The 17,786-nt window shown below is 37.3% G+C and overlaps 1 protein-coding gene across 2 annotated transcripts in view; it reads right to left on the bottom strand.

Moving 5' to 3' along the window:
• Positions 1 to 17,786, bottom strand: part of rbfox3b (RNA binding fox-1 homolog 3b) — a 218,834-nt gene that overhangs the window by 90,384 nt on the left and 110,664 nt on the right. The window contains exon 1 of one of the 2 annotated variants that reach the window (XM_016293844.1): positions 12,684 to 12,751. The exons of the other annotated variant lie outside the window; for it this stretch is intronic. Coding sequence (XP_016149330.1) covers positions 12,684 to 12,701 — 18 coding nt within the window. The 5' untranslated portion in view covers positions 12,702 to 12,751. Of the gene's footprint in view, positions 1 to 12,683; positions 12,752 to 17,786 lie in introns of those variants that run through there. 2 annotated transcript variants of the gene reach the window in all.

The following is a 17,786-nucleotide window of genomic DNA, read 5'->3' as shown; positions in this document are numbered from 1 at the left end:
AGAGCGGAGCGTGCGCAGCGAGAGCTCGCAGTGATGACAATCAGCTGCTCGAAAGCTGACCATGCATGCTTCGCTCCTAAACAAACGACACACAAATCGTGTGTATTCCCTGCCGCCAGATATCGTGGGCAGGGAGAAACACAGCGGTTGTAATGCCGTTTGCTCGCCATAGACTTTCTCATTGTTTTATATATATGAGTGCTTGTGCGGACAGACAACAGTAAATAAACAGACACATACACAGAGCGCTACTGAAGGGCAGAAGCTGGGTGGCACCCGGCCGGATGAGCTTTTATGCTTTCTGGTGCTTACGTCACCCTGCTCGTGACGTCTCGCTGCACCATTGGACGGATTTGACACGTGCTTCAGAACGCTGTCACGCAAGGGCATTCCCAAAGCGAATCTCGACGCAGCTCGAGTTCCTGAAGGGGAACTTAATGATTCATATTTGACAAAAAAATCTTACTAAAATAGATGCATGTCATGTCACCATTAAGCAACATCAGAGAACAATGAATAAATTAAATATGTTTTATTATTGAAATATGACCTTAAAATCTCATGAGGTTCTTCAAGTGAATATTTTAGGTCAAATGGCTTCAGCTGACAGAAAAGTTTGGGAATACCTGATCTAAAATGTTGACAAAAAATAAAAAAAAGGCATAAATAATGAGCAAATATCTGACTGGTAGTGTATTTCAAAGCTGCTTTATTTTTGTATCTGAATGTCATCTTGACCACATTTCAGCATCATTCATGTTAATTGCTATTATGATAGCTGTTAACAAATGAAATGTCTGACAAATACAGCATCCTGGCCTCTTTAAATCAGATGTTAAAAGCATTAACTTTCTGTGTGCATTTTATACACAAAAACATATACATGCAACTATGTGAGGATGTACAAGATCAACTGATGGTTTGAAATCTCAAGTACGATCTTAAGAAAACTACATAATTCATAAACTAAATACTACAGTTATGTTTTGAGGATTGGAGTCAGCTTCGCCATAGCTACTGAAATCTGGAGTCATTATATTTAGCTTCATATATAAACAGTGCGAGTCTATGGTATGTGCTCATTAACATTAGAGAGAGAGAGAGTTTGTGTGTGGAGTCCATTTGTAGCAGATGGTTTCTCATCCATCCGCTCTCAGACACACCCTGAGACACATCACTACACAACAGAAACTATATACCCTCTATATCAGCTCTCTCTCTGTCCATTAGCACACTGAAGCAGCCCAGCACACATTCCCTCACTCAGCCGGTGTGTGTGTGTGTGTAAACTACAGTCACTCAGAGTGTTTATTCATGGTTGAGGAGGAAGACCAGACATCTGCTGTATTCTGCTGCACGAAGTACAAGAGAAGCAAAAGAAAACAACTGCAGATTTACTCAGTAACACACACAAACACATACAGTACTGTGCTACAGATACAGCACAGAAACTTCTGTATTAAGACAGTTATTTACATAATATGTAACCAAATAATGAACGCATGTACGTATGTACGGACGGACGGACGGCAGGTGCTGCATATCCACACACATTCAGCACAAACACACTCTGTTATGCCATCATCTCACGCTAATGTCAGGCACTATTTTTAGATGTTTTTTCCTCCTTATGGGTGCAAAACGTTAAAATTTAATGTACAACAAGGAAAGATCAAGTGACTTGTTTAAATGGGTCATAGGATGCTACATGCACTTTTACAAGTTGTTTGAACTGAAATGTGTGTTGGCAGTGTGTGTACACAACCACCCTAAAATGATAAAAATCCACCCAGTGGTCTTTTTAATCTACTCAAATCTTCACCCCTTTCTCAAATCGAGCCGATCTCTGATGCCTGTCTGTGTGACATCATACAGACAGGCCCCTCCCACGATAGTTTGATTGACAGTGGCGTTTCAGCACAGACTGGACCAAGTAGGTATAACCACAGACCGGAGATCTCCAAAATGGGGCGTGAACTCCAAAAGTGGCAGAACCTCCAAAATGGGGCGGGGTCTCCCCGCACAAAGACTTTCACCATTGGCTGTGGCTTCAGCCAATTGTTATTGACTTATATTTCAAAATAAACCTTTAGAAATTAAACATTGTTTCTAGTTCATCTAAAATAAAATATGCTATATAAATAAATATTCTCCGTGAGAACAGAGCCCAAAGCTCGTGGCCAGTGGTGTTCGGACTGGAGTTTGAACCTCTGCTTTATGATGTAAACGGGAATCACCCACGAGCCGTCCCAGCGCAGGGGAAAGATTTTACTCCGTCACTTTGTTCTAAGCAACGGGGGCATCCCGGGGCTCGAAATTCGCAGGGTAGGAGGGGGTAGTGACGCTGGGTGTAACTAAAAAGGTGCCATTGTCCGGTGAGGTCCAGTTGGGGAGTTACAGAACGATCTCATATCGCATAATCTTATTAACTGTTTATCTCCTGAACTGCATCTTTATTTACCACACTATTCAGCACCAATCCTTCCATGCAGTCAATTTCACTGGCTAAGGTTAGGGTCAGGTGTAGGTTAGGCTTAGGGGGTTAGCATTTATTGTAGTATAGTGTAGGAAATCAATACTGTTATTGACACAACCAATAAAATCTTTAGAATCAGCTGTGGGGCGGAGTTTGCACTGAAGTGGATTGGGGGAAAAAAATTGCGCATGCATGTCTGTCAATGGGAGGAAGCCACGCCCTATTTTGAAGCTCCCACCCCGTTTTGGAGTTCCCGCCCCCATTTGGAGATCTCCAGGCTGCAGTTATACCCGTCTCGACTGGACTGGCGTTTTACCTTAGACCCGCCCTTAGTGAGTTGTCATCAGTCCTCCATTGTTTCACCGCCGATGCAGATGTAGACAAGAAGGACTCCTAAGCGACTGAGGTGTTCTGTTGTTGGATGTAATAATGAACAACAGTCGTCATTTACTCCCGACATCTGAGTCGTTGAAGACGCAGTGGATTACTTTTGTTTCTGAAGGGAACGCGCCCCCGATCTACATAAATGCGTCTATGTACGCATGAATCAATCATGATCAGCCTCATCTACGGAAGAAGTGAGTATAATGTTTTGTAATGAATGTTTGCTAATCGCCTTTCCTAATAATGTGCTAATTAGCAAGTTTCACGATGAATGCGACTAAAGTAAACAGTTTCTCAGAGAGCAGCTCAGAAGAGAGGGGCGGGGTCAGCAGAGCTCATTAATATTTAAATGTAAAAATGCTAAAAAACTGCATGCTCTAAAAAGAACTGTTTTTGACAGGGGGAAAAAGGTGTTTTTTTACACTACCATTGATACATTTTAACCAAACTATGTTACAGACTTTTCATTAAGACCCTAAAGAATCGTATAAACTTGTGGAAAATGGGCATCCTATGACCCCTTTAAAACAATCCGTATTGTGCTGGAGAGACACAGCTGACAGGAACATTCAGGACAGCTGAAGATCTGAGTGCAAATGGCACTCACAGTGATTTAGAGGAAACACACACACACACACGTTTTTGTGTTTCTGGATCTGTGTGAGAGTCATCCTGCAAAGATCTGAATATCATCATCAGGATCATGAAAAACCCACACAATCGCCACTGAGTTCACTGTGAGAGATATATGATCTCTAGTGCTGCTCTGTTATGACATACATCAGATCTGCAAAGATTATGTGCTCATTCACCACTACAGCCAGCCAAATATCATCATAAGAGAGAGAGAGAGAGAGAGAGAGAGAGAGAGAGAGGAAAAACATATGAAATTGCCATTTCAAAATTTAAAAAATAACAATCTGTCTGTCTATCTCATACAGTATCTCTATTTAATGCTAACTAGAACTAACAACATTTTGTATTAAACAAATCACTGAAATGAACAACTCAAATAAAATAAAATAAAGCACTACAATTACTAAAATCAAAACTAAACTAAAATGAGTTAAAGCTAAATACAAATATTAACAACAAATAAAAATATATAAAACAAATTAAAATAAAACTGTAAATATAAAATAAAAGCTCATACAAATATTAAATGTGTTCATAAAAGCTTAATAAATACTACAATAGCATATAAATAATACTAAAATAACATCTAAATAGTTGATTTATGCTAAAATAAACTAAGAACATTTATTCCTATTAATGATAAATATTTCGATGAAAAACTTTAATGAAAATTAGACATGATGTTTTGCCAGCCACTAAAGCCAAAACCGAAATAAAAAAACGAAAGTTAAAGCTAAATAGAAATACTAAATACAAATACTGAAAATAATATAAAAGTTACAAAACTACTAAAACTACATTAAACTGAAAACTGAAAATATAAAAATAAAAGCTCATTTAAATAATGTATTAATGTTTAATATTAATAAATACTATAATAGTTTATAAACACCAAAATAGCATCTAAATAGTTGATACGAAAATAAATCAACTATATTATTCTTCACCAACACACACAAACACCAACCAGACCAGAAACTGCCCAAATATTCACTTCTGAATGTTTTCTGCTTTTATATGCTTATGTTTCTATAATGTACCAAACTGAGTCAAAGCAGTGACTCTGGATGGCCTGTGGTACCCTAGTTCACCAAAACTGCTAAATCACTAGTGTCACTCCCAAATTTGACCATCGACTGACGAGAAACTGCCAAAAATTAGTCTGTGGGATTTCACTCAGTATCTGTGCTCTGTAAATCTCACGTTCCCTTCACTAAACACTCGTCTCACAAACTAACGACTTCACTGAAGGATCACCTGTAGCTAACACTCTCTTCGCTAGGATCCGGGGTGCACCGCGCTCTAATTAGAGGACGCCGTGTAGGAAAGTGTGAGGATTTTTAAATATCAGCAGCTTGTAGTTTGAGAAGCTCTTCAGGGACATGACACGCTGTTTATTTATTAAAGCACTAAATATACGGCGACAGCGTCCGGCGCGGGACGTCTTCATACAGACCGACTCCACGTCACATCCGTTAAAGTCCCAGTGTAAAAAAACACCACACACTCCCTCCGTGACCTGCTGCTCTCCGCCACAACACACACATTCATCTCCAGCTCGGACACGGCCCTTGATTAGCACCATAAACTCTCCAAAAATTGGTCAATACCCCATAACACTAATGTCACTCTGTGCTCACATTTTACAGCCCTTCCGCACGCGCGCACACAGTCACTGCAGGACCACAGGGCTTTACTGGCCCCCGGCCGCACCGTATAAAGCAAATTAAACAGCTTTACGACCCTTAATGGAGAAACGCTTTTGAAGGAAATCACTGAAGATGATATGACATCATACATCTCGCAGCCGAGCCTCCTCACTCACACTCACAGAGCTTAAACAGATCAAACCAGGACAATGATCATTGCCTATTCCCTTTCAACTCTTGAGATAAAAGACTTTGATGTGCTATGAAAATATATTGTAAATCAAAAATTCATATTTAGCCCTTATTGAGACTACAAACTACAAAAACAGCTCGCACTGAACATCTGCAACACTTTGACATCACACAGATGAAGTCCACATGTGATAACTCACTTACGCATAGCAGCAATAACATGCGCTTTACAATAAAATCAAATAGAAAACGGTTATTTAAAAATGTCATTACTGTATATTTCAAAATTTTTCATTTTTTTGATCAAATAAATGTAGCCTTGGTGAGCAGAAGAGACTAATACAAAAAAAAATGTACTAAACACAAACTTTTAAACAGTAGTATATATAACTATATATACAATACTGTATATATACATACAGTATATATATATATATATATATATATATATATATATATGTATATATATATATATATATATATACACACACACACACGATGTTTTAGTTTTATTATACATATATAATAATAGTATGGTGATGCAATGCAGGCACACACATTGTTTTTATCCACTTAATTAGGTCATAATAACAAGATGTTATGTCATTAAAATAACATATTTGATCATAATAACAAACAAGACATGTCGTTAAAAACATATAGCTTTATGACATGTTATTACGAGAATTTTTTTTTTTTACGAGAAAATGATCATTTTAAAGAGATAATTGTCGTTTTAACGTCATCTCGTTATTACGAGAAAAGATGTAATTTTAACGAGAAAAATGTCATTTTGATGACGTATATCTTGTTATTATGAGAAAATGTCATTTTAACGAGAAACCTTCTCGTTATTACGAGAAAAGATGTTTTAACGAAAAAATATATAAATATAGAAAATTTACAGATACAAAGAAAATTGCTCAAAATATTAAATGTGTAATAATTATTAAATAAATATTAAATTGTATAAAACAATACTGAAATAACATCTAAATACTTAATTTATACTAAAAAAGTATAACATACATTTTAAAAAGTTTGTTTTTTTATTGATTGATTGATTGATTGAAAGTCAGACAAACATAGTCTGAAACAAAGTGGGTAAATCACAATTAAAGTCAATATATTTCTATAAACCTCAGTAATTTCTTCAGGAAACTCTGATTCATTTAAAGAGTTTCAAACTTCTGCACTGAGTTATCAAATGACCATCAGAGAACGAACAATTGTATTGGTTACTTATGATACTCTCTTGCAAGGAAACACAAAAAAAACATATATTTACTGTGATTTTGACAGAGCGTAACTGTGAAAACAGAAATTGTGATGGTTGTATTGTATCCATATCGCATCTGCAACCCATGAAAACTCAAACCCAACAGGCAACAAGCAGCACTGAAAATGCTGACCGCAGTAAAGTCTCAGAAACCAGTTAAAGACACATTAGTCGAGATGAAATGCCGGACTTATGGATATTAAACCACTGAACTGCTTTTAGTTCCTATTGCTTATTCAAAACAGGAGGCTGGAGTTTGTCCTTTTATTAAATAGTCAATATCTTTTAGTTTATGTTATGGCCATAACCCATTACGATGATGATCTGTTTATCTGGTCTATGCTAATTAGGCAAATAAAAAACAGCACTCAAAACGATTAAATGCTGCATTAATGTGCCACTGCCACGTTTCCACATTGTTTGGTAAAATATAAACATTACACAGTAAGGATAATTAAGATAACTTGTCTTTATAATCGTTTAACCCTTGTGTGTCCTGAACTTTAAAAAAAAAAAAATCATTTTAGCCGTGCTAATGCAAACAACATATATGGTCCATACATTTGGTCAAAACTGTGCACTTGCATTCGATTTTTAATATTTCATTCTCATTTCCTTATATAAATCTGTTTTACACTAGGTACAAAAATAGCTCATTTCGAGACCTTCAGGACAAAAACGTCACAACTAAAACCCATTACAATTGCAATATATTTTCCTAGTGTGATTTAAGCATAAAATCATGCATTCCTTGCCAATAGGCTTTCATTCTTTTGGCAAGGCTTCAAAATGTTAATTTTTTATAAATAAATCTGACACTGCACAAAAATAATAATGCATCAAAATACATGCTTATCATTCCAAGTCATATCCAAGACTGTAATAATCCAATAAACAAACAAACAAATTCTGTTTAGCATTTAGTATATGCAAAATAAGAGTTTTTAAATTTTTTTGAATAAAAAAAAAAAAACAACATCAACAGTGGCATTACATAAACTGGCATTGAAACAAACTGGTAGTTATGATCAGGACTGATATCCGAGCTATGAGTAGCTTTTTTAAATGGACTCTCGAGGGTTAATTTTACATATCAGACACTGGTGTCTGTTACATTTTGGCTGCCACTGCTTTGTCTCGTGTGTTTGCTAAAATCACTGTAACACATTATGATAAATCTGTGCCGATGGATCAAATGCGGGTCGATATTATCGGTCCCTGCGGAGGGCCGAGTGCTGGGCCGGACTCAACATTAATGGCCCTACACCAAGATGGTGGACGGCAATTAATATCTTTAGCGATGTGACGACTGGCAGACATTAGACTCTCGCTCTCTCTCTCTCTCTCTCTCTCAGTGTGTATAGATCGGTCCGGCCCACTGTGGTTTGCCGTATGCACGAGAATCTAATGACGGCAGGTGAGATCGCAGAGGTGAATTTCTGCACACAACTCCAATGTGATTTCCCCTGAGCGGCCGGCGCTCTCGGTGGACGTGTATATGAAAATCTCTCAGTGAGAAACATCTAGTTAGTGGTTAATCAATATGAGGCAGGTGCAGCAGTTGAGATGTGGGCAGAGCCGCCGGTCAGAACACAGTCATCCTCTAATCTCATTCCACTCACATCCTGGAGGGAGAAATTACCAACAACAAGCCATATGTTAAAAACACAGACAATTAATGGTGTTTAACCTCAGCTCCTGGAACTGTACTGGAATCTAGCGGATTTCTCTAACGACACGCCGAGGAGTGTTTGGGGCACATCCTCTGGGAATCACTTCGGATTGACCTGGAATCTCTTACTCATGTGATCCTAGTTCCAGAAACTTCAGTGACCCGCTGTATCAGTCAGATCTCATTCACACACTCAAACATGACGCACTGTAATTGAGAGACATGCAGAGAAGCAGTTATAGATGTTAAACCTGCTGTTTGACACCTTAGAATTCATACACATCTAATAATTACATATAGTAAATAATATTTATCAGAGGTGTTAGACACAATATCACAACTGAACTACATACAGGTTGTTTTACAGGAACTATTAATGACACAAATTAACAAAAATGTCTCCATTCATTCATTTAAATGTATCTGTCTATTCATCCCATGTACAGAACAATAGACAGAACGATATGATGATAGAACGACAGATAAATAGAATGACAGAACTATAGATAGAACGACAGATAGACAGAACAATAGATAGAGCGATGATAGATAGATAGAACGCTAGATAGAATGATGATAGAACGATAGAGCGCTAGATAGAATGATGATAGAACGATAGAACGCTAGATAGAATGACGATAGAACAATAGAACGCTAGATAGAATGATAGAACGCTAGATAGAACGATAGAACGCTAGATAGAACGATAGATAGAATGCTAGATAGAATGCTAGATAGAACGCTAGATAGAACGCTAGATAGAACGATAGACAGACAGACAGACAGATAGATAGATAGATAGATAGATAGATAGATAGACAGACAGACAGACAGACAGACAGACAGACAGACAGACAGACAGACACTGTCTAGAACACTCCTTCTGTCTCTCTTTTATCCGTTCAGTCTCTCTCTTTCTCCTCTATTACCATCATCTGTTGATAGATAGATAGATAGACAGACAGACAGACAGACAGACAGACAGACAGACAGACAGACAGACAGACAGACACTGTCTAGAACACTCCTTCTGTCTCTCTTTTATCCGTTCAGTCTCTCTCTTTCTCCTCTATTACCATCATCTGTTGTTCCTCAGTAAAGCCTCTGTTCTCTTCAATTATTCATCACATTCAGAGCAGGACATAAACACCACACATCTCTCTATTTCTCTCTCTCTCTCTCTCTCTCTCTCTCTCTCTCTCTATAGAACGATAGAACGCTAGATAGAATGACGATAGAACAATAGAACGCTAGATAGAATGATAGAACGCTAGATAGAACGATAGACAGACAGACAGACAGATAGATAGATAGATAGATAGATAGATAGATAGACAGACAGACAGACAGACAGACAGACAGACAGACAGACAGACAGACAGACAGACACTGTCTAGAACACTCCTTCTGTCTCTCTTTTATCCGTTCAGTCTCTCTCTTTCTCCTCTATTACCATCATCTGTTGTTCCTCAGTAAAGCCTCTGTTCTCTTCAATTATTCAAGAGCAGGAGAGCAGGACATAAACACCACACATCTCTCTATCTCTCTCTCTCTCTCTCTCTCTCTCTCTCTCTCTCTCTCTGATGAAATGCAATCCATCAGGGTTGAATCTGATCTGGTGTTTTGTCTCAGTAATGTCTTGAGCCCCTCAGAGCCTCCGCTGGCCCGCATACGCTCGCGCGCACGTGTGTGTGTGTGTTTGTGTGTGTGCACGAGAACAGCAGGGGACAGAGAGCCCAAGGTGTCGCCCTCAAACTGAACATCTGTTTCCTGAATAAATATTCTAATGAGGAGCGAATGCACTCAATTCCCATACTGCACTGCAGTGCTGCCGGCTCCCCAGAGACAGCCGGAGAGACAGGTAACACCGCACACCTGTACACCCTTCACCTCTGTCTCTCTCACTACAGGTTCAATCAGATTCAATCACTGAAAATCTTGACCAGCCGGAAGCCGGACACAGTTTTCCACGTGTTCAAATAATAAAGTGATGAAAACTGTGAAATGACACAAATGGAAGTCTGGGAATGATTCAGTGATCAAAACATGTGACACAAATGAAAATGCTCTTATATTAGAGCTTCTTCTGCGTCCAGATTTCATCCGTATTTTATCTGAAACACTCAACTTGTTTCTGAAACATCATTAAAACATTCAAAACCTCAACTCTACATTTAGACTGATGGATCAGTAATGATATTAAACACAGTTGGTTTTCTTACAAAAACGTTATTGATCAACTTTATTGACTTAAATTCAACTTGCGCATCGATTAGAAGAGAAAAACAAACAACAAATATTGAAACAAATTCATAAGCAAAATACAATTGTTATTGAGAGCTTTAGAGGTTTGATCACATCTCTAAAACTAGCTATGAGCAAAAATAGTGATACTGCTAACAGAGGGTTAAAATGTATTAACTAGAATTGATCAGAATAATTCCGATAAAACCGACAAAGTGCATCCTGGATGATTTTAAACTCTAGTGAAGAGGAAGAAAAAGATTCTTTGGATCAAAAAACAGCATTCAGATATTTGTGTTGTTTGTGTTTTCGTTCCATCAATGCAATTCAAATCAATACACTTAATCAATAAAGCTTTGTGTGAAAGCCAAATGTTTTTAAAATAATGATCAATCCATCATTTGGCAGTCTAAATGCAAAAGGCTTTGATTGTAAAGTGCAAATCATTACAGAGTGGGCTGTATTTTGAGACGGCAATGCATTTCAGAAACACGATTTTTACATTTTCTGAGGAAAATGTCAGTGGCGCATGAAATGTGAAAAGTGCTGTGAAAAAGGTGCATCTGATCCCTTAATAAACCTCAGCAAGACACGATTTGAAGAATCAAATACTGCAGGACAAGGACAACACACATGCACATAACTTTAAGAATTAGTGCTAGAGGTTTGATCACATCAAAAACTACAGCAAAACAAACTTTATTCAGAGATCGCTATGAAAATAGCCTTGATGCTGGCATGGTGTTAAAAAGTGAATAAATAAATGGCAAAACGAACAAAAATTAACTCATTTGAAGCTCACTGAGACTGAACGAAACACATCTGAGAAATATGACGACTCTATTGAGCTCAGAGAGGAACTCGCTGTTTTCTACCAGAGTAACATAGGAACACACTCTTGGATGAATGAGAAATCACACCAGATCTCTTCAGTAGTTTCTCCTAAACGGCAACGAGAATGAAAGGAGATCAAAAAGAGACATTTGCTGAGTTTGTGCAATTTCTCTACTGAGAGAAAGAGCCCTATTCTCGCATATGTCTACTCTAGAGTTTCAGAAGAGATGAATATTTCCCTAAATCATCTATAGAAAAGAAAAACCACTCAGGAGACCTCAATGAGGTCTCAGGTGTTTCTCCAAGACAGCAGTGAGATTGAATAGAAAGCAAATAGAGTCGCCTGCTTCACAGATCTCAACTGTCTCCTCCATACAGTAGTTCCAGAAGAGATCTTAAATTGTATTTCTTTTGATTTTAGGAGAAACATCTGAGATAATGCTGATACAGAGAAACTTACTTAATTCCCTGGGAACAGAGCATAAAGAGAAAAAAAAATCACATTCGAGATCTCAAATGTTTCTCCAGGACATCAGTGGGACTGAAAGAGACTCAAAAGTCTACTTTGGAGTTTCAGAAGAGATCTTATTTAGGAGAAACATCTGAGATGATGCTGAAACCAAGAAACACACGAAGCTCCCTGAGCTGTGAAAGAGCAGTCTATAATCGCAGAGGAGATCTCACTGAGGTCTCAAATGTTTCTCCGAGACATCAATGAGATGGAGATCAAATGGAGTCGTCTTTGATTTGAGGAGAAAAATGGGACAGTGTTGATACCAAGAGAAATATTACGTTCCCTGAGCAATCTCTGAGTAACAATACTTTCCTAAATCACCTTTAGAAAAGAGGTCTCAAATGTTTCTCAAACAGAGTTGCCTCCTTCACACATTTTATGTATAGTTTCAAAAGAAATCTCCATAATATCTCAAACTCTGCTCAGATCCCAAGCTCCGTAATCAACAGTCAGAGATCTCAATATGAACTCAAACATTTCTCATCAAATGATTTCAAACACTCTTCACACTCATTTTATAGCTCTGCACTCTTACTGGGCGACTCGTTTAGGTCTGTTTATGTCTCCTGATGAATTATAGGGAAAGTTGAACTCCGCAAAGCCTCCTGAGCACTAAACGAGCCTCCTCTGAGCAACACCATTCATCATAAACTCCCTGTACAGAGCGGAAGAGAAGCGAGTAGTTCACAGCTGACCAAACACGAGTAACACAAGCGCAGTATATGTGAACATCACGGCACACCAGTGCGTTTCTCCTGTGCGTATCACAGCCATGCAGCACATGCCACACTCTTCATACTCACCCAAAAGTACATCATCATTTCAGCTGCAAAAACCCTCTACAGATGTTTTTTTTTCTCTCTCTCTGGAGTTCAGGACAGCTGGATTCTCCTCCCGTCTCCTCCACACTTCTCTCCTCACGTCTCCTCCTCTCCTCTTCTGACTTTTCTGATGTTTGGAGGTTTTCTCCGGAAACACCTCGAGAAGCGATGTCAGGGTGTCTGATACTCTTTTACTCCTTCCTTTGCTCTCGCCTCACAGCAGCTTTACTTTAAGACCGAGTCTGAACCAGGATAACAGCAGCCTCCAGCGGGGAGAGAGAGCGAGAGTGAGCGAGCGAGCAAGCGAGGGGGTTTTCTCTGATGACAGTATTGATGGCGGATGTGAGTGAACAGGCTCTACCCACAATCCTCTCAAAATACGCCAAACGAAACCTGACAACCACCACAAACAAACAAGATGAAACATGGGAGAACATATAAAGATGGAGGACAGAGCTGTGTTTCTTTCTCTGTCATGTACAGTATGTCATTAAAACAGTGAACTGTAAATCTGTGTCTCTTACATGTGCTGGGAGCCACCACACACGGCTCATATTTCACCAGAAAGAAAGTGTTATATTTTGCAAGACAATATTTTAGTCTATGAAAGGCAATCATGCATTTGTATGACATTTAATAATAAAAAATGCACTCATTTAATGCACAAAAAAAACTTACTTCCACTACTGTAATGTGGGGGGGGGAATATTCCTATTACTGCAATGTGAACAAAAATTATATATTACACAATATATTTAGCAAGCAAGTTAATTTAAGGACTTATTTATTTATATATTATTGCATCATGACATTAATCATGACAATTAAGTATATTTACCATTTTTGCCATTATTGTAACACAAATAAATAAATAAATAAAAAATACTAACTAAAGAACTAAATTAATAAATATTTTCCATTTAATGCAATTTTTATTAATATAATTAAAATAAAGTGAACAACAACAAATACATATCTAATATTTTTTGCATTTATTTAGCAAGAAAACTAATTGAAGGGCCATTAAGTTTATTTTTAATCGCAACGTTATTTTAAGACAATTAAGCACATTTAAGGTAATTTTTCATTAATTGTTAATCAGAAATATGTATATAAACGATATGTGAACAAAATATTTAAATTAGAAGCATTTATTCATAATGACTTTATTTGTTTTTGTTCTGTATGTATGCCAGCTGTAACAGAAAAGTATTTTGTACTGTAATAAATACAAATAATAATAATAAAAGCAGTGGAAAAAAACTACATTACAATAAAGAGAATCTAATGAGAATCACCTTTAAGAATAACCGGGAAAAAAGTAAAAAGCAAAACTGCAAGAAAAGAGATAAAGAGATTTTGCATGAAAATGTGTTTAAATGTCACAATGCAATTAAATCCTAATGAAATCCAAAAGAGGCTGTACTTTAATACTAATGTTGTATTTTTTTCTTTTCTTTCAGATTGTTGGGATGAAATGTGACCTAGATGTGTTATCACAGGGATCGGCCCTGAAGTCAGTTCAATCCATTCTATAAAGAGAAACGGAGAGCGAGTGAGTGAGAAGTACATGAGGAGACGCTGTAGTGTCACTGCTGTGTCAGCACATCTTAAAAACAGGTCATCAATATCTGCCTGCAGGACACACTTTCAAAATGAACCCGGCAAACCACAGAGAGAGAGAGAAACGCTGGTCGTCTCCTCACACACACACACACACACACACACACACACACACACACACACACACACACACACACACACACACACACACACACACACACACACTGTAATATCATCTGACTTCACTGCTGCTCATCTTCTCCAAGCCATCCGCTCATTTAATTGGATTTTTATCTGTGGTCATTTTTTTTCTCTATTAGACCTGTGAGGAATATTATTAGAAATGATAATTAGACTACAAGATGTAAAAACACACATGTGACAGGATACATTCGGTCCAGATCTGCACTCGTCTCGGTTTATCTCTCTCTCCGTCTCACTGCTGCTGTGAATAAGCATGATAAATAAACGTGTTGTTTTCTGTGTTCAGTAGAGCTGAAGGATTCACACCTGTGATCCGACTGAAGACTAATCTAGACAAGCTCTAGTCTGATTCCCTGATTCAGATTCTCTGAATCTGGCTCCAGTTTGATACTTTACTCTGATTGTCTGACACTAGTCTGAATCTCTAACATCAGTATTATTAGATTGATGATTTAATTCTAGTTTGATTCTAAATTGATTCTTTAACTCTAGTGTGAATCTCTGACACCGGTTTTACTCTAGTTTCACTGTTTGACTCTATTTTGATTATCTGCATCTGATTCCTCTCTGACTATAGTTTGATTCTGTAATTGAATTAACTGATTCTCTAATCTGAATCTCCAATACTCGTCTGAATCTCTGACTTTATAGCGATATTTATTGACCTTTTTTTGAATATCCTTTGACTCTTTGTCGAAGGATATTAGTACATTTGATTATATATTAGTATATTTGATTCTTTAACTCTACTTTGATTCTTAGAACCCGAGTCTCTGTCATTAGTTTGATTCTCTCATCTGTTTCTCTGAAACTAGTTCGATTACTTGACTCTAGTGTGATCGTTTGAGTCTGAATCTCTGACTCCAATTCTTCTGACTGTGATTCCCTGTCTCTAGTTTGATTCTAATAGTATTCTCCGATTCTCTAAATAAACCTCTGACACTAGTCCTATTCTTCGACTCTAGACTGATTCTTAAAATTTGAACCTCTGACTCTAGTTTGATTCTTTGATTATTTCTCTGATTCTCTGTCTGTAGTTTGAATCTGAAGTTTGATTCTGATTCTGTAATCCGAATCACTTACACTCGTTTGATTCTTTGACTCTGTTTCTTCGACTCTAGTTGATTCTTCTGACTATGATTCTCTGCCTCTAGTTTTATTCTCTAATTTGATTCTCTGATTCTCTAAACGAAATATCTGACGCTAGTCCAATTCTTCAACTTTAAATCTCCGACTCTAGTTTGATTGTTCAACTTCAGTCTGATTCTTTGACTTTGAATCTCTGACTCTAGTGTGACTCTTCGACTCCAGTCTGATTCTTTGACTTAGAATCTCTGACTCTAATTTGATTCTTCAACATTAGTTTGATTCTCTGTCTCTGGTTTGATTGGTTCTCTGATTCTATAAACTAAATCTCACACTAGTCCAATTCTTTGACACATCTTTGATTCTCTAATCTGAACCTCGGACATTATTCTGAATCTACAGCAAGTTTCTGATTCATACAGAGCAATAAAAAGCACTGACGCTGCATGAGCTGAACACAAGCATTCATCCAGCTCTGATGCCGATCACATGAACACTGACTGCTGGAGAGTCATTTGCTCAGTGTGTAACAGGTGATGATCTCTTCACAATCACCTGCTGCAACTTTACGATTCGCACCTGTTGTTTCTCTCAAGCTCGGCAAACAGCATCACAACAACACACACACCATCCACACACAAATCCACCTGTTCATATCAATCATGATCGCACAAACAAACCACACTAGATCAACACACACACAAGCACACAGAGCGCGTCTCTCACCCGCGTGCTGAAGAGAGGACGTCCTAATCGGCACAGGTGATCGGTCAGGAGCCTTCCGCACTGCGAATTACACACACCACCTGACCACAAAACACACACAGACATGACAATAAACACTCAGCTATACTGTATTGAAATATCGACTTTGTCGATACTCGATAAAAACACAAATGTGCTTCTCATTATTGTCATTTCTCTCTCTATATAAAAGTTTTACACTAACTTTATGGCTTCTGATTACACATCTAGGTTAAATTCCACCCCAAGATGTGAAGAAAAAATACAAAAGTATTATTAAAATAAAGTCTATTTTTGAGACCAATTAAGATGTTTTGCCCTGATTTTCCATGCACATTTTCACACAAATTCTCATTACTTTAACACATCTAAAAGATCTTACTTTTTTGTAACTTCAATTATTTTCCAAAGGTGATTCTCAGATTTTCATTATTTTAAGGAAGTTATTTTTTTAATGCTTTTATTTATTTACTTATTTTTTTTTTACTTTTTTTCTGATTACAGTTGACATAAAGGCAATATAACTATGATATATAAATGCTTATAAATGGATGAAATATGTTGTTGTTTTTAATGTATGCATTCTTTAATTTGTATTGCATTAATTAAATTCTGGGCTAAATCTTATGATGCAAAACATCCTAATTGCTCCAATCTGGCATCACATTTGGCAAGAAATTAAATATTGTTTTGCAAAATATAACTGGCGTCACATTGCAAAATATATGTAATAAGTATAAAGATCTGTGTCTTTGGCATCTTGGCTTGATACATTGTTGAGACTCTAGAGGAGACAGATGTGAGAAAATAGGAGTCTTTTTCACAAGACAGACACCTGAGAAGCTAACAGATATGAAGATACCTCATGTGTGACTTTTCTTTCATTTGCACGTTTACATTTTTTAATTTTCAAAAACAACAGGTTTCCAAAATGCTGAGGATCATCTATGCATATCAGTTTTTTAGTCTCAAAATGTTTTTTTTTTTCATCCGGGTTAAGGATGATTTCTCCAAACCCTCACAGAAACCTATGCAGATCATTAGATTTTAAGACAAATATTACCAGGACTATCTGGGGCCCGTTTCAGAAAGGAGGTTAAGTGAAAACTCTGAGTATGTTAACCCTGAAATGAGGGAAACTCTGGGTTTTAAGTTTCAGAATGGGAGGTATGTCAAACCCGAGAAAGCAGGGTATGTCAAGCCTGTTTCTGAAAGAGAGGTAACTTATACTCAGAGTCAGCTACCAGGGTAACTTACTCTGTGAACCTAACCTGGTCAGGAGCAGGTTTTCTTCGGTAAACCCAGAGTTTCTTTCGGTCTCCTCTCCCTTTTTAAAGCACAAGTGACGCTGCAAAAATGCTTTTCTTACTAAGTATTTTTTTTTCTTATTCCAAGTACAAATATCTAAAAATTCTTATCTCACTTAAAAGTAAATCTTAAATCAATATGGATTTTCTATATAAGAAAATTATATAAGATATTTAGTCG

Source organism: Sinocyclocheilus grahami, unplaced genomic scaffold (assembly GCF_001515645.1).
Source record: "Sinocyclocheilus grahami isolate Dianchi unplaced genomic scaffold, SAMN03320097.WGS_v1.1 scaffold307.1, whole genome shotgun sequence".
Classification (NCBI taxonomy): domain Eukaryota; kingdom Metazoa; phylum Chordata; class Actinopteri; order Cypriniformes; family Cyprinidae; genus Sinocyclocheilus; species Sinocyclocheilus grahami.
This window is presented reverse-complemented; position numbering and strand designations above follow the sequence as displayed.